At 25.4% G+C, this 26,149-nt stretch overlaps 1 protein-coding gene and 1 long non-coding RNA gene across 2 annotated transcripts; both read right to left on the bottom strand.

The window, feature by feature from the left end:
• Positions 1-1,298: 1,298 nt before the first annotated feature.
• LOC111640096 lies at positions 1,299-22,904 on the bottom strand. The gene is made up of 10 exons (XM_023386094.1): positions 22,372-22,904; positions 19,728-19,956; positions 18,272-18,351; positions 18,118-18,194; positions 17,831-18,017; positions 17,471-17,695; positions 14,828-14,999; positions 12,417-12,563; positions 3,852-4,813; positions 1,299-2,218 (listed from the first exon to the last, which is right to left on the bottom strand). The coding sequence occupies exons 1-10, from the start codon at positions 22,399-22,401 to the stop codon at positions 1,655-1,657; spliced, it is 2,673 nt and encodes an 890-aa protein (XP_023241862.1). The 5' UTR covers positions 22,402-22,904; the 3' UTR covers positions 1,299-1,654.
• On the bottom strand, positions 14,122-14,672 carry LOC111640090. Its single transcript, XR_002759212.1, has 3 exons — positions 14,565-14,672; positions 14,411-14,487; positions 14,122-14,310 (listed from the first exon to the last, which is right to left on the bottom strand). It is a non-coding gene; the product is annotated as an uncharacterized LOC111640090 (long non-coding RNA).
• Positions 22,905-26,149: the final 3,245 nt, after the last annotated feature.

Raw genomic sequence — 26,149 nt, 5'->3', positions numbered from 1 at the left:
ACTCCACTCTGATCCCTTCGAATTACTAACATATAAATAAATAAATATTTCTTTCTATGTATTCTTAATTAATACACTTTTTCTGCTTTTGTATGAGAATTAAAAACGGTTGAAGTTCGGTATTGTTGAAAACGTAATAAGTTTTTAAATTTCGTCACGAATCCCTTAGCCAATAAGAGCAGATTAACCTGCGTTATATACGGGTATTGCTCCGAGTCATTTGTATTGTATTTTTTTAATTTTTTAAAGTCCCTAAACACTTAAAAAGAAAATAATTTTAAAGAAATAATTCATAAAAATTTTAATGCTGGAATAAATATAAAAAATATAAACTATTTAAAAATTTCTACCAGAATATTTAACTTTTTTTCTGGATTTTTAGATAATTTAAAATATTTTAAAATAATTATAAAATTACGTAAAAACAAAAACATGTGCATACAAATTTCAAAGTTTTGAAAGTTTGCTCATCATAATACAATAATCGTTTGGTAAATTAAACATTGATGTGTCGCCATCTAGCGATAAAACACTTAAATATATTAAATTATAAACTATTTTAAATATCAAATTTGCGAATTTAAATTCATTTATTATTATTATTTTTAAACGGTTACATTTTCAAATATGTCGCACGTTGATTTTATAGAATTTTAGATTTTAGAGGGAACGAAATTTACGATATCTTCCTTGAAAATTATTACGTGAAAAACAACGTGGCAGAATAATTACAATAGGAACTTCGGTGACGGAGATAATGCATCAAGAAATGCTGCCGTAACTACACCGAGCGGGAAAAAAATTAAGTTTCTAAAGAAACGACCTGTCGAAAATATGCAAATATCATAACAAGGCATTTTATCTCAATTCACGAAAGATAGCGAACGTAAAACTTGGAAATCTCAATACTGGCCATCCATCAATTAGCGGGATAAAATCAAAAATATTTCCATATTTTAATATATATATAAAGTTATCTGCTCTTAAATCGAGATGCCATTTCTCTCAATTTTCCTTATAAAAAATTTTTCTTCTTGGATTAACAGGACGCAATGCTTCCATAGTTGCTACACGTACTGTACAGTACAACAGTAAAACCTGTGTAAACCGGAATCACACAGTACCGAATATTTTTTCCGTTTTGAACAGGTTTTATTGTATATCTATATTAAACGTTGATAGTACTGAAAAAAAAAATGAATAAATTCAGTTAAAAGAAATTATTTATTATTTTGTTCTGTATCCAATTGAATATAAAATTTGTATAGCTCGAACTTTATATATATAAACCTAAATAATTTAATTAAATCTTTTGAACTTTTATTCAGAAAAATATACATAGCAAATATCATAAATTCAATTTATAAATATATCCGGTGGCAATAACTATGGCAGATGCGAAGCTTTCGGTAAATATTTTTTTTTTTTTTTTACAGAAGTAAGCTCCTGATTTTTAAATCACAATGGCTTAAATTTTGGAGTATAATTATTGCAACAGCCACAAATTATCTGATAATTTTCTTTCTAGTATTTGCTTTTTATTCGTTTTTTATACAATTTCTATGCGTTTAGAGTTCTGTATGTCATTTAATATAAATGATATTTGAGCAAGACCGAATTACAGAAAGTTTATAATACAGAATTAATGGAACCATCATTTTGATGGAGAATGTGAAGCACCTCCAAAAGCTGAAGATAGTTTGGTGGGAATCATTTGGCGTAATGGATTGGAATTAATGTATTGCGTCGAGGAACCCGTTTGAACGTTAGAAAATGATGTTAATATACTTGAAGTAACTAAACACATCGGTTCTTTGTTGTCGTTTATGGAAATATTCTCGATCAATGGTGGAATGTTTTGTATATCGGCAACTTTCGAATTCTGCCAAGGAAAATCCCTATCGATGTGCCAACTGATTGGCCTAAGTTGAGGAGTAGTATGCGATCGTTCTCTTACTCCTAAAATTTCGTCCGAATTGCACATTTCGCTGATATAAGATGGATTCACTGCACTACACGAAAATCGTCTTTTGTTGGAATTGATGCCAAGATGACGATCCCTTGTACACGATGGCACGGTCTTTGGTAACATTAATAAAGAACGATCGTTGCAAAGCGCCGAAAGTAATGGAAGACCTAAATCTTGACTTTTCTTTCGAAGCTGTTGAAGATCGAGAACTGATGATGTAGAAGACGAATTGTGGCACTCCGCATTATGCTGATAGGAAAAGAAATTAATTATTATTTACAATATTATATTATATACAGAATATTAACAAATCAATCTTTAAGTCCATTGGTTCTATATCGTTGCCTTTAATCGGATTAAGAATCTTTGCTTCTTATTGTGTAGAGATTAATGATGAAATTCTNCTATTATTTTAATTGTAAATTTAACACATTTGTAATTAATTGAATTAAAAACTTTCTAACTACAAATACAATTTGTCAAAAGAAAATTTACTGAGCAAAAAATACAATGTAATGAAATTTTCAGCAGGGGAAAAACACCAAGAAAAAAATAGAATAAATATTTAATATTTGAAGAAAATTATAAAGTTACAATCCTATTTTTGCAATTGAAAAACATTTTATATAAGATTTATATTTACATAAAATATATTTATATAAAAAACTTCATTTTCTTCACAATATTAATTTAGAATATTTCTAATTACGTTTGTATTCACTGTATATATTAAACTATCTATTTACTTTTTAAATCTAAATTGTCCAGATATAACGTTGTTCTGACATAAAATTTTATTGCTTGAAGCAATAATTAAAGAAATAATAAAAATGTAACAGATTTCATATCTGAATATTTAGAATTATTGTTTAAAAATTTTTATGAAAAAAAATTAATTTGTGCATGATTTTATTAATTTAAAAAAGTAAGACTTGATGAATTGAAAAAAAAGGAATGCAAGTAACAGCTCTTTGAAAATTAAAAGAATGGATAATCTATGCCATTCATAATTTAGAGAATATAAAAAATAATTATATTATACAAGGATGTAGCCATACAGGAGAGCAAGAGGCAGCATTTCTCACACTAACACTCTTTCATCCCTCTCTTTCTGGCAGCCACAACTGCCATTCCCAAATCAAGTTTAAAAGTAAATAGTGTAAAAGAATGTCACAAGCAGTTGACTATTGATCACTGAATGAAACAAAACAACAGACTCAAATACTACGCTATATAAACATCCACAAGATGAAGCAGAATAAAATTTGATACTTGTTCTTGTTCAGCCTTTTCTTTTTTTATTGAGCATTGTCAAGTGCAAATTGTCACTAGTTTGCATACGGCTTGCATATAACATGCAAAGAGCAAACATACCGATATGACAGCTCCTTGCACAATGTGTTGCTAGTGATCACAATCACAGACTATAGTGTTTTTACAGTAACCTACTCACCTATGCTAATCTATCCAAGCCATAATCCATGCAGGTGACTTAGAAATTTCTGGCTACATCTCTGATTACATAATTACATAAAAACCAACCCAATATATTTTAATCATACAATACAACTGAATCAATAGTTAATTAATTACTTTTCTTTTAGAATATTTTAAATTAAATTTATTTATTTCTAATTATTAAATTTAACTTGAGATAGCAGCTGTAACTGCTTACCTCTAGTATCTTAACAGTTAATTAGCCATATTGTAGAATGAAAAGAATCCTACTATATAATTTGTTAATTATATTGTATTCGTTAACAAAATTTTATACTTATTTTATAGTTATTAGCATGAATATCCTCAATAGAATTGTATTAAATCTATTATTATTTTTAAAAGTTTAATTTATTAAAATTTAAATATTTCAAGTTCAACATACCTTTGGTATAACTTTTAAAATATCGGAATGATCTATGTCATTTTGAATTTGAATTTCTGTTGTTTTGTCTATTGATTTGGTGATACTTTCGGGTGAATTTTCGTAACCTGGAGGTGGAGGAATGTAATGAAGTTCATCTTCAGAAAAATCAGAAAATGAAGTAAAATGACATGAAGAATTATTATTAATTGTTCCCTCATTATGAAGATGAGAGGAACATATGCTGCATTTTTCCATTTTATTTAAAGTTCCATTTGAAGGTGAAGAAACACCAGAATCTGATGACAAATTATATTGATATTTATAAGAGCTGGATCCAATATCCATAAAATGTAATTTTTCTTGAAGATGCAAACCATTTTTCTGTTGATGATTCAGAGATGAAATGCCAATTCGAGTCCTTCCAGTTATGATTGGTGTTTCTGCAGTAGAATTAGATATTTCAGAAGTAGATAATACTGGTTCTTTTAAAGAATCTGAAGTATCATTATTACACTTGCTATCTAATGGTGTTATTCTATTACAATCAAGTCCATGAACAGCACATGACTTCCAACAATCCTGACTTGTTAAATTATGACTAGTTTCACTTGTTTGTATATTAAATGTGTTATCAGATATCCTATATTCATTTAATTTTGAACATTGTTCTGTATATGGATTAGCCACATGACAACAATCCTTATTATTCTTGCTATCAAGGTTATTTACATCTGGAGAAACCACTTGATTTGAATGATAAGGTATGGATGATAAATTAACATCTTCCATTACATTTGTAGTATTGTGAGATGCTTGTTGTAATTTTTCATGTAAAATCTGAGGAGCAACATCAGGAGATGCAGAATTGCTTCTATTCTCTGCAAAGGAGGAATGACCACTATCATTCTGAATAAATGATTCATAAGCATCTAATTTGACAGATGGAATACTTATGTGTGAATTTCTTTTGAGTTTTTTCTCTGGAAAAAATTAAAAAATTGATTATTTCTTAAATTAAAATTTTAAAATAAAATAAACATAACTAAAGAGAAACTCTAGAATAATTAAAATATATACTGTATGTTATTTTAAAAAATTTAAAAAGTTTATTTTAACATATATTTTAATACTTTATACTCATGTTGTTATTTTATTTTTGTATTAAAATCATTAATGACATTGATAATATTTTAAATTTAATACAGTATTTCAAATATTTTTCATATTTTCATGATGGATTAATCAATATCATAAATCTTATAAATTTATGATATTGATTAATCATCAATCAATTAATTAATTTTAACTTAATGTATTTAAAAGTTTTGAATAAAATCACTTATTCATTCAAACATTTACTTTTGCAAAGTTTGTTTTCTCAATTAAATCTGATTAATCATTTAGCAAAAGACATTTGCTTATAAAACTTATGTAATAAGTAAAGTAATCTGCCAATTTATGTATAAAATTTTGAAAATTTAAACTCAATTTTCTTATTCAAATAAAAAAAACAAGATTTCATATTTTTTTACAAGTTAAATTTTACAGATCTGTACATCTATCTATAGATACAATATATCAATTTAATTAACTTGACTTATCCAGTAATTGTTGATAGTCAATATAGTATATATAAATTTCTGTTTTTTATTATGCATAAATCTTAATTAAATATAATTTCAGCAATTTTATTTTTATGTTTCTATCCATATTATTTCTATCCATATGTTTCTATCCATCCATAATCCATATTTTTTCGGTTTTTTCCCTAACTTGATAACGATATAAATAATGTGTAATAAAGCACTAATTTCTGTAAAATTTTTAATATGTGATTAAAAATTGTTTCAAAACATCAAATTTATTCATAAATATCATATTTAATTAAAATTTAATTAAAAATATTTGTCATACACTTTTTATAACAAATATTTCTGCTGGCTTTAATAATATGCATAAATTTTTCTGAAGGAAATGTATTTTGGGCCTTCTTCCCATCTTCAGATCAGATCTAGATCTGTATTAAAGGACTGAAGAGGAGCAGAAAGCCCAAAATACATTTCATGTATAATAAAGTTGGCATAATCAATTACTGGTTTGTTCCCTGTGATTAGTTCCCTTCAGCAAAATGTATGCTTATCACTGAAGAATGCATCATGGATTCTTCAGTTGGAGGGGAAATTATAATCAGATGAATAGTTAACAATTAAACAATTATATTTAAATTGAATAGCAACATACAATTCACTGTATATCAAAATAAACTTTTAGGTAAATTTGTATTACCGTATTGTATTACATAAGTTGTAATCTACAACAACTCACCAATATTTGATAGGTATTTAATAATTCAGAGAAAACAAGCTTATAAAAAACTAATTAACTTTCTAATTTATTTTTATTTATTTTTCTACACAGTAAAAGTTTTAGTAGTAAAATAATAACAACTCATGTTTCATCTGTCATTACTATTTAACAATAGTAAAAAGTTAACATGGTAAAATTATGTAATATCATTAATATAAAATTATACAATACTTATGTAATATGTAATTTTTCAGCAAAAAATGGGATAGAAGTATTTATTCATTAATGTTTTCTTAACATTAATAAGAACTGTTCAATGAGATAGTTTATGAAACAGCATAAAAAATTTGTAAATGGAATCAAATAAGTAAAGTGCTTAATTAAATTAAAAAAATATTAAAAAATTTTTAATACTCATCATAATTTATATGAGTAATTAAAGTTATAACTACTAATTCAATATATTATATTTTTCTTCAATTACAAAAATAATTTGTAAACATTGAAGAAAAACATAATATATTAAATTCTTCCTTCAATCCTTAAACCAAATATCTGTTTTCTTGTATGTCTTTCAGTGTATTCCTATGAATTTATTTATTTATTTTGAGAGAATTTTTAAAGGTGAGATTAACTGTATCTTCTTAAATATTTAATTCTGAAATATTTCAAGTTTTATAAAACAAATATTGTATACAAACCGTTTAAAAATTAAATAATTTCATATTTTATATTATTTGCTTACAAGCCTGAGGAATCTTCTAAAAAATTAAAAGAAAAAGTACTCATATATTATTTAAATAAAACAAATGAAAAAGATGCAGGTAACACTCATTTCTATTATCTGTAGAATATTTTATTAATCTCTGTCAATTTTAGGAGCCAATTAAACTGAATAAAGAATAATTAATGAAATCAAAAACACAATAAATGTAGCTCAATTGCTATTAATGTACTACTATGTTTGGCAGATAAGGTTTCTAGTCTTAGCTATTTTTCTGTTTCAGCACATTTATTGCCATTTTTAATTAATGAAATTAATTAAATACAGGTTTTAAATTAAAATAAGCATTATTGTAACAAATTTTATGCTAAATTAAAACACACAAAATACAAATTTAAGAAAAATTATTATTATTAATTTCATAAAAGAAAAAAAATAAGGAAGTGAAATCATATCAAATGCAAACAAAATGCTTACATTAAATAATGAGCTGCCTAAAGAGGAAGATAATTGTGTGTTATGATGGAGAGGAAATTATAATAAATATATCAATTGCCAATGCTGTTTTGTTGTGCTTGGTTTATAGTCATATTAATTATATAAGAATATTACTGTACAGTACATGCATTCCCTATTTAACATCAGTAATCTGTTCTTAAAAATAAAATGGTTTGTGCAAAAATGTTAACTAAGAGCCTATTTTCCATTATTTTAAATTAAAAAATAAAAAAATCATAATGAATTACAAAACAATCCAAAACCTCAACCAAATTTTCTAAAACAAACACAATAAAACACCTATATAAAAGTAACACAAACTATGGTATATATTACAGTAAAATTCTTAAAACATTGCTTTCTGATCACCAAATGATCAACATGTTTGTTAACAAACAGCTTTTTTATGCAGTAATATATACAGTTTGTATGCCATACCATAAACATTATATTTACAATATGACATGGTAACATTTTTCTTTCTTTAACAAATCACTATTACTGTAATAGAGATTTGTTAAAGAAAGAAAAATGCAAACAGAAATTTGCAACAAAAAAAACAAGAAATAAATTACTATATATTTGAAAAAAATTCCTCTGGTACTTCTGTAAATTGTAAAATTGATCGACTGTCAATGATGTCACAGTTATCTGTTGTATTGACATAAAAATAAACTTTCTGTGTGTAAACATCAATAGAGAAACATTGTATTGAGAAAAACAAGCATTCTATAAAGTTTAATTATTAAAAATCAAACAATGTTCTACTAGAAAAATGTTAACTGGGAAGATGTTCTGTAGAGTAAGCCTGCATTATATTTAAAAGAAACACAGATTTTTATGTATGAAATTACATATGCTATATTAACTGCAGTTATATTAACAGTTTCATTGATTTGTAATAAAATTTTAATCGACATCTATGACATAATACTTCTTATACAGGAATTAATACTTCTTATACAGGAATTAAAGATTATAATACATTTAATACTTTCCTGCTTTGAATTTATAAATATAATTTTGTAAGGTCTTGATGTCAAGACAAGATAAATTTTCAAATTTCTTGGGAATTATGTCCTAGAAATTCCCAGATCAGAAATCCTATGGGCAAACAAGAAAAACAGTTCTAATATCAGCAACTGTCTCTGTTACCACAATTATGCAAAATTTGTTTGGGTTCACCATTTATAAATAAATATTCAAAAATCTTTTAATATTTTGTCAATGATTTATCAAATATTCTTTAAGGTATGATATTGAAATTATAATCATATTTACCAATTTTAGTTTTTACTTTATCCAATTAATTTAATGAAATTTTAAATAGGTGAATAATAATTTATTAAAATGGTAGTAATAACACATTTCCATTACTCTTAGTTCAAAGTCCTCAAGAATTTATTAAATAATAAAAAAATTAAATTTAATAATTTATTAATTTACAATGTTTATTGTTTATTAGATTATTATTAAGTGTTCAAATATTAAAGAGCATTTGCTTACTGTCATCAATATTATAAGAAAGATAAAAAAGGAATTTGTGAATAGATGAATAGATTACTATTAAGGCAAGATTTCTTAATAAAATAATGATATGGAAGTTTATAATATATTAAAACTTTTTCTCCAAGTTTCTTTAAAACAATTCTTTAAACAATATTTTTTTTCATAGTTGTTCTCATCATAATATTGAATAAAACTGAAAGAATAAATATTGGAATAACAAGACTTTCAAAATCAATAAAGTTATTTGGAACAAGCTATTTTTTATTCATGTACTGAAATGCATAAATTCTTTTTTGTCTTTATATTAGAAAACTTTTAATAAGGGAAACAAAAAAAAAATGATTTTAATACTTATTATTTAAATATCTATTTGTTGCAATTTAAGTTTAAACAATTCTTAGGGCAAATATTTTTGAATGTTGTTATTGTTGAATATGAAATCAATTTTGTAATGTCAATTCTATGACCTTCATTGCATTAGAGAACAAAATTGAAACATATCTAGATCATGCAATTTTTACAGGATCTCTCTGGTATGGAGCCTGTAGAAGTTGATAAGTCCTTTTGAAATATATTTTTTTAACTCTGTAATATAAATAATTTCCTGCACAACTTATTATTTTAGTTGTGCTTCTATAATGTAGTAAGACATCAAAATATGATAGAAATCCCTTTTTGGTGATTTGACTCCATTACTGTTATTTTTGAAAAATATTGCCACAGAAAACTAATATAACTACTGTATTTTAAGGCATATAAGATGTGACTTTTGTCCAAAAAGTAGGCTCAAAAATCACCTTGTATCATATGTTAAGTTGCAATTGCCTATAGGTTAAGGAACTGCACAAATCACCTTTAGCAGATGCAGGTAACCTCTACCTAGTCCAACTCTAATTAACCAATAATATCTTTATTCAAAACATATTTACTACAGCTAAGCAGCTTTTTTATGTATTCACTTTAAATATTTTGATGGTAAATTTTAATTGTAAATGATCTATTTTAGACTCCTCTTTTTCCAAATAAATAAAAGTGTACATTCTGATTTTAGTTTTCTTTTTTTAAACTAGAATACAGTAAAAAAAATTTAAGGTTGAGCACCAACAGCACAGAATTACTTAAATATACAAAATATTTTTTTAATAAATATTCTGTGATGAAATGGGAGTGCATCTTATATGCTGTAAAATAAGATATATCAGAACTGATAAATCTATGGAAATAAATAGTTTATTTCAAGATGATAACATGCAACTATTCCAAGATCGACCAAAAACTCTCACTTCCCACCACATGATTAGAATGTCACTGTTATGTGTCAAAGGTCACAGTAGGGATGGTGGCATCCCAACCCAGGAAAGTAAATGACAACCATATGTAACATGTTGACTGCAGTATAAACAAAATAAAACACCTGCACAGAGTCATGGATATCTCAAAACAAACTAACATCTAACATATGATCAATTCAATTCCATTCAAGTTTAATCCTTCTTGGTTTCAGCTAGCAAATGTTTGTTTAAAAAAACCAGTATCAGACAACCTATATATGCAAGGCATAACAATCAAATATTTATGCTTAATTAAATCTCAATACCATATATAAGAATTTAAATTAATAAATGAAATCTATACAGAGATATAAACTAAAAATAAACATCAAACTTTACTATCTCTTCAATATATCACATATCAAGCAGTATAATTTTTCACAAGTATTAAGTTTACATGACACATGCTATTGCAAAATCATGTTAGAACATATGAAATATATTTCTTTTCTCAAGGTTCTTTGCTGTTTTAATAAAAGGTCAATTATTACTTTTTTATTATTTGTATATTTAATAGATAAATAAATATATATATTAAAAATATAAATAATATAATATTTGTAGTTAAATTTTAATAAAAGCTAATTATTAGTCTTAAAAATAAATTCACAAGAGAATTTTATGTAATGAAATGTTATCATCATGCAAGTTTTATCATAAGAATCTAATAATTTTATAAGTCTTTGCAAAAATAGTAATTAAATAAGTCCACTCTTATACATTATGATTTTCAAATACAGTTTTATATAAACATAATGTCATTAGAAATTTTTAAAAAATCTTATGACAATGAGACATAATTACAAATATTCTTAGAAATAAAAAAAGAAGAATGCTTTATTTTATAATTTTCTGTACTTGAACAAAAATATTTTACGTTTTAGTTCAATAAGAAATATTTTCTAAAAATTGAAATTCTCTTGCCTATTCTTCTCAATAACTTTAGTTAACTGTATATAAATGTTTATTTTTATCTCAAAAATTCTAATAATATTAACCATCTTTCTAAAATATAGTTAAATATTTTTATTTCTTAAAATAAAAATTATTCAACATAATTCAATAAAATAAACTGATCTATAAATAATTAAATTATTCTAGGAAATTATTCATGTTTCAGATGAATGCCTACAAGATAAGATAAACTAAAAACAATACACAATGTCATGCACAGTTAATCATATCTATTGAATTCATTTTAAATTTACATTTAAAAATTTTTATATTTGGATTGAAAAACATATATTAGAAAAAATTAAGTCTCATTTTTACCTGAATTAATTGTATGTATTATAATGTAGTCAATATACAATCTAAAATAAACCTTGGGTTTTTATATTCAATCTGTGCATTTAAAAAAAAATCAAAAATTCAAATTTTCTTTTATAATCTATCATTGATTGCAAATTTTTAAATTCTTATAGATGTAATTTTTATATGAGTATATTCAATCAATATTTCATTTGAAAAGCAGAGTAGATAAAAATTTCATCAAGACTCCTTAATTTAAAATTTATTTGTTTAGCTAAGGACTAATAAAAATATCACTCAAAATATATCTTATATTGTCATTATAAATTTGTACATTCTCTTCACCTAATATGTTAGCAGTGTCAATAAAAAAATTCCATGTACTGTTCAAGAAAAACTTGTGTCGCATGTTGGCATTTGAATTCTGACTGTAACTTATTTGTATACTTTATTTTTTGTTTGTGCCTATTCATAAATTTATAATCTATCTTATTTAATTTTTGATATTTAATTTTAAATTATTTTAGTAATATAAATTTAATTTTAAAAATATTTCGATATTTTTTTAAATATGAAGTTAAGCCAAATAAAGGACTCATCAATATAGAAACAAAAAAATTCTCTATATGTTTGCTTTGTTCATGATGAATATTTTTTATATTCATGCTGATAAATAATTTTATCTATTCTTTATTGCATACCAAATTATTGAACTCAATATTCTTTAATTCTCATCTTCAAAACCACAAATATATTTTTAAATGCAATTCTTATAAAAACTGTTGAAAACATTGACACTAATTAAATATTTCAAATTTCATAACTGTTTTCATTTTGGAATATAAGATGTAGATCAGAATTCAATTTATAAATGATAAAGTTAAAGCTTCAAATTAGATCTTACATTAAAGAGATTTATGATATTTATATGATATTGTACTATCTTAAAATATAGATACTAACCTTCACTTTTATTGAAAGACAGTTTATTGTTTTCAGCACCACCTTTTGAAAATATGGAGATTTCACTGGAAGTAGATTCCTTCTGTAATTGATCAACTATATCTGTTTCATCACTGTAAATATATGATTCACGATATGGTTTCCGACCTATGGAATTAATAAATCAAGCCATGTTTCAATTACTACATTCGTTTAAACATGATAAATATAATATTCATTTAATGTTATCATTTTTAAATGACTTCATATCTTAACAACAAAAACAAACTAAAAGACATAATTTTTGACTTATTCATATTTTAATAATGAATTAATATTGAATGAAACAGTTCTAGCCTTTTCCAGAGAAAATATTTTATTAATCAAATGTTTTTGACTGACTAAGCAGTCATTTTCAGGATCAAACAAATTGGAACATGAAAATAGAATTCTATTATTTTTTTGCTGTTACATGTTATAAAGAATTTGTCTATAGCATATAGAATTTTATATTTCTCATATTTTAAACTATGTACATTCCTGAACAAAATATTTTCTACCATTTGGCACTCCAATCTGGCATATAACATGCCACCCTCATGGTGCTAATGTTGAGATATGAGAATGTAACAGTATGAAATGAAAGTAAAGATGTGAAACTACAGTTTTAACATGAACATAATATTTGTTCATGTTAAAACCTTAGTTTCAACCCTTGAATAGATGGTACTGGGCAAACTCCAGGCACTCACAGCTTATACCTTGAGATTAGAGTCTTTTTTGTAGTAGTTAAAACCCTCCTCTTGCATAATGTAATAGATAACTTAGTATGACAGGATACATTTAAATCCAATTATTTCTGGAGGCAAAGACTTGTAATGAGCTGAATTTGTATTTTTGCCTTTGCCATTGCCTTTGCCTTCTGTAACAAACACCTCCTATTCTGATTTTTTAGGGCATGTAGTTGTCAGAGTTTCTTTCTTATTCTACTGTTGTAGTTATGGATAATATTTATAACAGTCTTTCCATAAATGCTTGTCATTTCCTTCACTTTTCACACACTATGGTAACTCTCATAAGATATTCACTTGTGAGCAGATTTCCTCAGAAAACATTTTGTTGCCCAAAATCCAAGCTACACTACTTCCACAAATACAATATGCAAGAACTTGATAATGCACCTCTGCAAGGTCACTTCCTTATTAGTGGAGAAACTTCTTGACCAATCTGCTCAGTTAGTTGCATTTGAGTCATTCCTGTTTTGGTCATATAGCCATATCTTATCAACTCTCACTTTTAAGTGGTATTCAATATTGTGTCCAGGAATGTATATATACATTAAGAATGTGAAATACATATAATTTGCTTGTTGTTTATAATATTGAAATAATAACTAAACAATTATGCATAAAATTTTCATATATTTTATACTTTACTATATTACAAATGTATATAGAATAAAAAATCAAATATATGATTGCAAAATAGTGCTTATGAAACAATCAACCAGAAATTAGTATCTGCATTATTAAAATAAATTAGAATAAACATCTAAATTCCTATTGTGAAACCTAATTAATTAAAATTACTAAGAAAAGATGGTGAAACAATACTAAGTAATTGCTATAAGCNAATATATACAAACATTTGTAAAGTTAATCACATTGTCAAAACCATAAAAAAATTAATAATTATTACTTAATTAAAATTTAAATAAACATTGCTTACTGAAAGAGGAAAGTATTTTTGTGGTTCAAAATATCTTCCAACATGAATATTTTTATTATAATTCCCAAAATCTGCCTGTAAAGCATAAGCTGCTAAGAGAAATGCTCTCTCTTCATTTATGCTTTGGTTGTACTTAATGACATTTTCACGCAATTGAAGATAGTAATAATGCCTTGCTATTTTATCACTAATTAAAAAATAAACTTTGTTTATATTTTTCTACATCAATATAGTTTTAAACTTTAGTTTGAATACAAATAATATTTCAAATTCAACAATATACTTACTTTACTAGTAAATGACAATCAACGTATATTTCTATACGAAAATGAAAAGTCAAGATATTTTTTCTATTATCAATTCCCTAAATAATAAATAAAGTTAAAATTAGATACGTTAATAATATGTTTAAAATTGGTCAAACTTCAAAATGGTATTTACATTATTACGAAGTACTTTCCACCACTTTGGTGCATACTTCGATAACTTCTGTTCTGGATCAATAAACTGATATATACCATCTGCAATATTTATTATCACTTATTAAATTTTTCTTATTATTTTACTTATCAAACTTATAAAATACTGTTTAATTACATTATCAATTTACATATACAATATATAATCTATTTTGTAATTTCTGATCTGTACCAAGATTTGTCATTTAATTTGTCAATAAAAGTCTATAAGAAATGAAAATTTACCTTCTTGTTCAAGTTTTTTAAGAATCTGCACTTGTGTTCGAGTAGCTAAATAATACTGATGATTCACTTTACATAAATATAATAGATTTCTTGCTTCAACTTCACTGTTAGTATAATAAGTAAATTTTCTTTCTTCTGGACAACCACATATTCTTATTTCAAATTTTTTTCTCTAAAAATTCATATAATAGAATATGTTAACAGAATTAATAATAATTTAAAACTTTTTCTAAGTATAGGTATTCCTCACACAACATAGTACTTCTACATGGTTCAAAAATTGGGGATATCTCCTGTACATCACAACTTCCAGTTTTTCTCTAACACAGGTTTGAAAATCTTCCATACAAAACTTCACAATTTTTAAGGGTAAACTCCATTATTCACTTTTTTTCCCAAATAAGAATGCGTGTCATCTTAAATTTGTCCACGAATTTTAAAATATTGAAATTTTCAACTTGTTTTGTGCCTTTTGTCAGGTTTACATTAATGAAAATTGATATTACAATTTTTTCTTTGTTGTCCTCACTTCCTTATCCTATCGATCAGGTGTCATTATTGTTGCTTTCAGATTTTAGCCTTTAGGATTGTCACTGTTTTGTTTTTATAGATTAATCTTTGCATTTAGTAAAGTTTATTTAAACATTTTTAGATAAGTGTTATTAAACTTTTTTAAACTGTAGGTAAGTAATCATTCATAAAAACAACAAACAAAATACAGTGGAATCTAAGTACTCAACTGAACAAACATGACCCACTAGAACAAATTTTTGATTTTGTTATTATTTTATTTGATTTAAATAAAACAGAAATTTTTTTACAAAAATTTACGAATGCGAAAGAATTTTTTAATTATTTTCATCTTTCCAAAAAGAGAACAATAATTATAAAAATAATCATTCCAATTTCAAAAATTTCGTCATAATCAATTAATTAAAATTATACTTTAAATTGAGATTAAAAAACATAAAAATTACATTATATATATAATGTCAATAGCTAAACATTTGTTTAACATTATCAATGTTCTAAAATCATCATGTTATCATCATTTTGATAAAATAGTGATTAAGAGATTAATTTTCAAATTTTATTTTCAGAAAATTTCACAGAATTATATAATATATATATACATATATACATTATATAATTAAAATTCAATAGTATATGTAAGCTACAGTAAAGTCTAGAAGAGCCACATGAAGCTCACAAGCCTTACTTTGACATATATCATCTATAATATCTAGGAATGACACAAAGAAAGTAGAGGAAACAGAATTTGATTCTAGAGTTAATATTTTAATATTCTATCTAATTAAAGGATTATAGTTTAATCCATAATTGTTTTTTCCAAAATACTATTTCTTATTATATGGAATATAATACAGTAATAATAATGTAACATTTGATTCTATCTGATTTCAATCTTAGAAAGAAATAAATCTGAACTTATCAACAACATTTATCTAAAATAAACTTTAATCTGGATTACAATAATAGTTACTTATTAAACTTAAAATATAAATAAATAAATCTGTTTAACTTCATAGGTTCAAAGCAACAGAAATTTATTTATAGCCATTATCAAGCAGAGCAAAATAACCTATAATTTATTTTTAAACAAATTTCTATTTGTTTAAAAAAGGAAAAAACATACTGTAATTACTTTGCAGAAAAGTCCAAAACAANCAATAGCTAAACATTTGTTTAACATTATCAATGTTCTAAAATCATCATGTTATCATCATTTTGATAAAATAGTGATTAAGAGATTAATTTTCAAATTTTATTTTCAGAAAATTTCACAGAATTATATAATATATATATACATATACATCATATCTTTTGTTTACTGTTTACACATAATAAAAAAATGACAAATAATAAAAATGAAAAAATGATTTATTAAAATCTAATTAAAAATAATTACTTTTTTCTAAAAGTAATTGTAATTATTTAAAAATAAACAGAGCAACTCATATTGATTAACATGTGGCATTGACAATTCAGACAAGCAAGGTTCAATTCCCTGTTGTTGACCATGTTCTTGTTTGAGATAAAATCAATTTAATAAATCAATCAAGTGTGTTATTACTATAAGAACACATACATTATCTACATCAATAATTCTCAATCTTGTGGTTAAGACTTATTTGATAAAATATGTAATTTTCATGCTTCATTTGCTAACTTTTAGAATAATCTTCCTTGAATATTTTCCGCATTATCATCTTAATCATAATAATAATAATAATAAAAATTTTAACATATTTCTTTTCACAATTTTGTAAAAAAAAAATAAAAAAATGAACTTTTTCTCCATTTTATGGTCAGGTTATATAATGTATAGAAATATTATTTATATCATCTTTCTTTTATTTTTGGAATAAAAGAAATGAAAATTATAATGCTAAATATAATGGAGAGTAACAGAGCAAAATAACCTATAATTTATTTTTAAACAAATTTCTATTTGTTTAAAAAAGGAAAAAACATACTGTAATTACTTTGCAGAAAAGTCCAAAACAAATAGAGAAATAAATATATGAAATTTTCTTGTTATTTTTTGGTGTCTGACTATCTATTTGAAATTTTAACATGCATCTTAAAAAATATGTAACTATTCTATAAACAACAACTTACCTTATACAGTTCAATACCAATTGGACTTATACCAAGCCAAATATCACTGGATAATTTATTTTTCTTGTTGCTCATTTTATAAAAATGAAGATTATGAGATGATACATGGTTCGATGCCTCTTTTATATAACCAATTTCAGCTTCTCCACAACTCAAACCTGTATAATCTTTATGCATAGCAGGCACATATTTAATTATGTATGCTTCACCTACTCTCAAAATTATCTGTAAAACATTTTTTCTTAAATTTAATTTTTGGTTTTTAATATATACAAACATTTGTAAAGTTAATCACATTGTCAAAACCATAAAAAAATTAATAATTATTAGTTAATTAAAATTTAAATAAACATTGCTTACTGAAAGAGGAAAGTATTTTTGTGGTTCAAAATATCTTCCAACATGAATATTTTTATTATAATTCCCAAAATCTGCCTGTAAAGCATAAGCTGCTAAGAGAAATGCTCTCTCTTCATTTATGCTTTGGTTGTACTTAATGACATTTTCACGCAATTGAAGATAGTAATAATGCCTTGCTATTTTATCACTAATTAAAAAATAAACTTTGTTTATATTTTTCTACATCAATATAGTTTTAAACTTTAGTTTGAATACAAATAATATTTCAAATTCAACAATATACTTACTTTACTAGTAAATGACAATCAACGTATATTTCTATACGAAAATGAAAAGTCAAGATATTTTTTCTATTATCAATTCCCTAAATAATAAATAAAGTTAAAATTAGATACGTTAATAATATGTTTAAAATTGGTCAAACTTCAAAATGGTATTTACATTATTACGAAGTACTTTCCACCACTTTGGTGCATACTTCGATAACTTCTGTTCTGGATCAATAAACTGATATATACCATCTGCAATATTTATTATCACTTATTAAATTTTTCTTATTATTTTACTTATCAAACTTATAAAATACTGTTTAATTACATTATCAATTTACATATACAATAATTANATTTTCATAGTAAATAAAATCTTATATGAATATAATATAAAATAATCTATAATAAATATTTTTGCACAAGATTTTTCTTTTAACAAAGAAATATTTAAGTAAACAATGCATAAAAAATTAAGTAAGATTTTTTGTTTTTTGTTCATTAACTTTATTTAAAACAGAAAATTTGAAGAAATTGCATATTATAGAAGTTAAACATACATTCAGGATTAAATTCCAAGAACAAAATCTTTTAATTGATACAACTGTTCATAAATTGCATAATTTATAGTTATTTAAGGTCTAAGTTTATTGAAAACAATCAATATTTAAAACATTGTGTAAATATAAATAAATAAATCTGTTTAACTTCATAGGTTCAAAGCAACAGAAATTTATTTATAGCCATTATCAAGGAGATGAATAAAGACCTAAAAGAAAGATCATTCTAAGATATCAGTTAAAATTCAAACAAATATATAGTTAATAAAATGAAAAATGTCAAGTGCAATAACTTAAATAGTACAATTAATAAAAAAGAAATAATTTATCTACTGAATACATCATAAAATGTATTCAATACATTTAATTTAAACAAACAAAATTAAACAAGAACTTTCAAAACATCTTTGTTGTTAAATATAGTCATAAAATATATTTATATTCTAAAAAATAAAATGTTTCAAGGCCAATAAAATTATTTTTGGTTGACTAAAAAAAGAAATTCTTAATTAAATTTCATTGGTAATATGCAAAAATTAATAATAATAAAAATTTACTTTTTAATTATATTTTATACCAAATAAAACTAAAATTTTCACATCTTAAATAACAAGACATTTTATATTATAAATATTCACTAGAGACCTAATTTCTGATGAATCCTTGTATGTTCATTAATCTTTGATGAATGCAACTTGTGTATCTCAACGGATGGTTAAATCTTTAAGAAATGTTTCTACATTTGTGACAGAGCATAAATTCTACACAAATTCTTTTTTTCTAGTTTAAATCATTAAGGAAAATAACCTTTAAGACGAACAACGCATGTTTATTTTCTTACAATGTCAATAACTTTTGATTCTCGACTAATGCCAGAGAAACAAGATAAGTATCTAAAGTTTAAATATGGAAACAATTAAACTCTGCAAACAGATTAGCTTTATTTGAACAAAAATACATTATTGAAACAGCTGGTAAAATTATCAATATCTTATTTAACATTAACTGTTTCTTTGCCATGTGAATTGGCAGATGTTAATTCAACCACACACTGTACATATTATTTTTTTTTTTTTTGCTCAAGAAAAATGAATTGCCTAAGGATTAAATTATATCTAATCTTAAGAAGAAAAGTAAAAAGACCACTTACATCAACTACAAAATAAAAAGTATCTCCTGTCAGTACACAAACGGCGACGTATTTCTGGCCAGGAGGCAAGGAGGAACTGCAATCGTCCAGGGTCGTCTTTGCTGTGAACAGCATGTCTGGATCAACATCAGTCGTACCAACTTTAACCTGTAACCGGATTGAAAATAAAGAAAGAAAACTAAGTTTATTCGTGTGTAAATGACTAAAATTCCGCGTTCCATTCCATGACAGGTGATTCAACATTTTCCGTTCCACTGTGCAAGAATGCTCGGATTATGAAACGCGAAATCACCCTTGTTTATAATTGCAAAGGCTTCACGTTGTCCCAAATATCTTACGAAGAATCGAATGTATAACGAGTCAAAATTCCGAAGTTTTATTATTGGTGCATTTGTACGGGATCGAAAGAATGTCGATCATTCCACTTTTTACTTGGAAAAAATACTTTTAAAACAGTTTTTTTTTTTACCATTTCCGAAAACTTAAAAACACGCAAACTATTCGGCACGCTAACTGACATCGTTTTCGTACGGTATTTTTCCCCTCCACTTTATTTTCGCATTGTTACGTTCGCAGAAATAAATTTTACGAAGTTGTAACTTGTTAAAACTGAAACTACTGACATTAAGTAAGAGGAAATGCTGCTTTTCTAGTGATTAATTGTTGTCAGAAGGTCCGGTTAGCGGTCAATACATACGAGAATGTGTGTGTTTACCTGCCACACCATGTCGGGTGAAGGGTCACGTGTCTGTTTTATGTCAAGACTCGCATTCCATTCCGGTTAAAATTGGAAGGATCTAGTTACTAGTACAACGCCTATAGAGTCGATAACATTTGCATTAAATATGTTTTGTACGGAGTTAAATGCGGAAATAAGTGAGCAGATCGAATTTAAAGTTCCAACGAATGCGTGATTATAACGAAAACTATCGACTGACCTCACCTCGTAGAGATCGCAATGAAAACCGAAGTAAAAGAAAGAAAAGAGTTAAACTTTTAGCCGCAGAAACTATTCAAAAAATAAAATAGCTAGTGATTAATTTTCTAAATTAAGATGTAGCGAAATTAATAAGCGAGCGCTAATGATTTTTGCTAATGAATGCATAAAATGCACCAATAAAAATCATAACCATAAGCACTTACATAAATTTCTGTTAGATTAAACAATTTTTTTCAATTATTTCTTAAATGTTTGGCGAATTTAGAATAAAAATTTTTTAATTTCTTAAATTTAAATATGAAATTCAGTTAAGAATTTTCAAATAATTATCTAGAACATTTATCAGAATCAATGCAGAAACTGGAGATTTTTCTATAATTTTCTTGAGATTTAATCAACTTTTAACGAATATATTGATTGATTTTATATATTTTTAATAAAATATTCAATGTGTTATACAAGTAACATATATAAATATAAAAAATGCTTACATTTTAACAAAGTTAACGACTAATTTCTTAAATATTTGTAGATTTATACGCAAAGAGGAAAAATAATTTCATAAAGGTCAATAATATAAATATAGCTCATCTTTCAGAAATTTAATATCACAAATAAGAAATTTTTCCTTAAATAATCTACAAATTAAACTTTAAATCAACGAAAATAAACTTTTTTTAAATAAATTTTTCTTGAATTAATTTTTGGTTTAAATAAACAGACCAGTTTATATATATTTTAAGGAAAACTGCATCAATAGTTATAAAATTAAATAAACTTGCTTACACAAATTTAGATTTTCACAAAGAAAAGTATTCCAAAAATTTAAATATTGTTACTTGAAAAAATTGCTGGTAAGCTCATTGNAAATAACACGAAATACGTAAGGATTTTTAACCAATTTAATTCCACATAATGTTTAGAAATCGGGCACGTATAATTTCAAAAGGAAATAGTCGAAATTTCGCCCAACTCAAGTATTTCCTGTGGAGCAAGCAACACCTAACTCAACTATGGGATACATAACTTTATACGAAACAACAATAGCAGATATTATATGTAATAAAGATGTTCGAAAGTAGAATTAGTAATAACAGCATCGATGTGGAACATTCCATCTCCCATTAGTTACCTAACAATGAATTCAGACAGGAAATGGACAGCGGACAACGGACTCCACATGGACATTGGATATTCTGCTCATGCGTATTGATAACTAGATTCCAGAGGGTTACGAGCATGCGCTGTTACGCCGGATGTAACCCCTCACGCGCGGCAATTCGGAAATAACACCGGAAGAGAAAAAAAACAGGCGAGTGTGATTTAAAATCCGGGACAAATGAAAAGAGATTGATACGGTTCGTTAAACCGGAGAAGGTTGGTTAAACATGGTATTTTGTATGCTGTCAAGTTTTTTCTCCATCAGAATGGGATTTTTCTATTAGAGCAGGCCATAAATTTGAGTGTCGCGTTTGAAGGAATTTTTTAAATGTGGCTAAATGAATAAATGACACACTACATCATCTTTCGGATTAGAAACTAATTAGCGTAACGAAACTATGTTAATTGAGCAATATGCCAGGAAAATTGCCGAGATAAAATTCGTCGTAAGTAAAACTCACCTTTCCATTATGAAGTATAGGGCAGTACATGTCTCAACATATTTCGTTAGACGGCTTTTCGAATGTTTCACGCTCGATGACACACTGTCTCCGAACTGATATCTAGCGTGACACCAAAGCTCGACATCGGATCGTCGAGAGGGGTGGACACGCTGGACCAATCATCTACTTCTTACGTCACGAGCCGAGTGAATGAGGCGAAGAGTCGCGCAACGTCGAGGAACTGAAGAGTTGTACGTATTCGCCCGTCCCTTTCTAATAGACACGTAGTAGTAATGGTGTTGTAGTAAAAGTGGACTAGAACAGATACAAGACAGACCACATACCTGAGTTGATGCTTTAGGCAGCAATAACTTGTCCCGCCTCGAGCATATTTTTAGTGATGGTCACTATCTGGATAGAAATTTCGTAATACTTTACTTGTAAAACTATAGTAGAGATTCCAGTTTTTCTCACTTCTTTTTTTAAACTTGTTTATTATAAAAGTTTGTGAATTCTAGACGCTATCGGACGTCTTTAAGTTGCTATAAATCTATCGAATAAAATCAAGAAATATGTCATTAATCGTTATCACCTATTAACTATACAGTGTTTCGTGTTATCTATTCAATTATTGTCATATGTTAAAGCACAATTGTTTGATTGTATAATCATATCTCGTCATCTATACACCTGCTCAAGGACGGAACCAGAGTCGCATCTGGTATAGTTTGCCCAGTGCGGTGTCATGGCCTTCAGAACAACGCCTTAATTCTTTAATTTTAAATATTAAATTAGTGTAAGTTTAAATCAATATTACGTCTCCAAACGTAGTAAAACATAAAAGAAAAAATAATAAATATAAAAAACTTCAAGCGTTTTCTCGAGGTACATCGCGCTATACACAAATCAACGTAAATCCCTAATTACACTAATTTATACAATTAGTTTACGCTTATTGTAGCATTTAATATATAAAATTAAGAAAAGAAAATGCCTAACAAATTTTATAAATTAAATTCGATGATTACGTAAACAAGATAAAAGTGAATAAAATTCATAATAACGGTGTCGACACCGGTTACTTTAGCGTACAGTACATATTGATACTTGCTTGATAAAAAAAATCTTCCAATTTCCAATCTAGATAAAATTCCTTGTAAGCTAATGCTCGGCAAAGACAGGAAAAATAAATCTAGAATTGCACCAATTTCCTTAAAAAATAAAAATAAAAATGGACCTTTGAACTTTGTACAAAGACAGGCTAAAATTGGAAATACATATGTAAATATTCAACAGTAGAAAACAAGATAGACTAAGAATTGTAGTGGAATTCATTTGCTCTGATTCATGCAGTTCCACTCTGAATAGACAATTGGGAAAACGCCAACAAAAAAAAATATTCATGTACTGTACATTAAATAATGAAGAAGCATTGAACCTACAAAATCCAACAATTACGTAAAATTTTTTATTATTATTTCCTAGAAAAATAATACACCAATATAAAAGGAAATATTAAACTGTACAAGTTTTATAATTTACTTGAAAAAAAAAATAGCTAGCATTCCTAAAATTTTTTCGTTAACTCCAATAAAAATATACACCGACCATTTTATTATCTAAAGTAAACAAAATAAGCAAAATCATTGTAAAAGTCCTACGTAAATTTTACAATTTCATCTTGTTTTCTACATCTAGTGAAAGGAAAAGTCACGCAGCAATGCCTTAAGGCAGTGATGAAATCCACTAGGAAAAATAGCTTTCTCACTCGCTATCTACTTCTAATAATTTCTCAAACTTTTTCATCTTTAATCATTTATATTATTTTTTTTTTTAGCTATGACATCTTAAAAAAAGAAACAGCAATATTTCTTCATCAACCTTAAGCTGATATAATTAATTATATAAAGGTTACTTACGTTTAATAAACTTTTATCTTCTGTTATAATTACAGTAATATAATATATCCCGCGTTGAAAATCTATATAAACAGAAATTCATTAATAAAAATGAAGGCCATTTTCTCATTTTTCTAGCTGTTTCTACATATTAAAAATTAATTACTTTTGTTTAAAACTATTTAATCACACTTTTTTTTTTGTTTAAAAAGAAATTAAAGTAAAATTTTATGAATTTTGAGTATTTAGAATTATTAAACATTAATAGTAGAATTAAGAATGATACGTACTAAATTATAGGAAAATTAGCTTTTAAATTTGAAGTTTAAATATTCGTTTTATATGAAATTTTCTGTAATAATCAATATAAAAGAACATTCGGATGAACTATCTGCCTTCAAAAATCCAGGAACTATTAACAGTGGTGCCATCAAGTGACTGTCAAATGAAGTTTAAATGAGAAAATTTCAAAAATTACGCAAGTTTTCATCCTACACAGCACTTAAAACTTCATTATAAAAGTGATTCGTTATAACGGGTCTATTATTAAATCGTAAAAAAAAAAACATTTAAGAATCATCAATCATTGCTGTAGTAATGATGATTCAAAAGTATTGCTGAATGTATGGGAACATTACTTTGATTTTGATCGTTACTACACTTGCGTGCTCTCTGTTAGTCGTTAAAATATGACCAAGTTATGATTGTAATTTATAAATGATACACCATAAAATATATCGTTAAGAATATTGGATTTTCTTCCAATAGCAAAGATACTCAATCATTTAACTTAAATAAATGAAACTGTAATGAATTTTTGTAACTTAAAAAATGATAATTTTTAAAATGAGAATACTTAAAAAGTTTTTAAAATCATTATAACTAAATATTAGCCTTTACGATAAATGATTTAAACTTTATTGGTCAACTAGTTCCTTCTATAAATAAGATTATATTCCACTTGATATTAAGTAACAACTAGATAGAGTGGGAAAGGTAAAAAGAAAGAAATAATGATGATGGATAGAGATACAGAAGAGATGATATATCCAGCCATTTAAACTAGTTTAAACCATCACAAACTTATATAAAATGAGGAACATTTGTACTTCAAAAGAAAAAGAGACTATTTGTGTATAAAAAATATTGTCATTATTAATAAATAGCTAACTAAATACTTAAATTCATATTCAGAGATAATTTTTTACTTTTATATCATTCAAATTTCTTTACTGATAGTTTTATATTTTGTCAAACCTAAAAACACCAGCCACTTATATTATGTAATTATTTTTGGTTTGATAATATTAAAATCATTTTTCAAAGATAGGTTCAAAGATCTATATAATGTAAAGTTATTACCTTTCAGTTTTTCATTCAGCTTAGAATTTTATTTCATTTGTAGTTTTGAATTAAATATAAATATTTAGTGGAAGAGTTTTAAAATTTGGAATATTTTATACAAATATATTTATAGAAAAATATGTTTTTTAAACACAAAACTTAAGTTTTATTTAGACAGAAATATTATTTTAATATTCTTAAGTTTAGGAAACTTGAATTCACATTTTCATAATCTTGTATGCACTTCTTTCTTCCAAGATTTTCCAATGTTTACTAGTTTATCTTTAGTTTTTTTTTCTTTTAAACTTAAAATAAATTATGCTTTTATAATATTTAATTTTAATAATTAGAATTTATATTTTAAACTTTTCATTTAAATAATATTTTATTTATCTATAATTTTTTACATCATTCTACTTATGTAAAATTCAGTGAATACTAAAGAAATGAAATTTTTTTCTTTATTTATTTATGATGCATAAATAAATAAATAAACAACACTTCTTACATATTTATTGAATTTTATATAAGTATAATAATATAAAATTCAATAA

This window comes from Centruroides sculpturatus, unplaced genomic scaffold (genome assembly GCF_000671375.1).
Source record: "Centruroides sculpturatus isolate CEXI.00-Female unplaced genomic scaffold, Cexi_2.0 scaffold1322, whole genome shotgun sequence".
Lineage (NCBI taxonomy): Eukaryota > Metazoa > Arthropoda > Arachnida > Scorpiones > Buthidae > Centruroides > Centruroides sculpturatus.
This window is presented reverse-complemented; position numbering and strand designations above follow the sequence as displayed.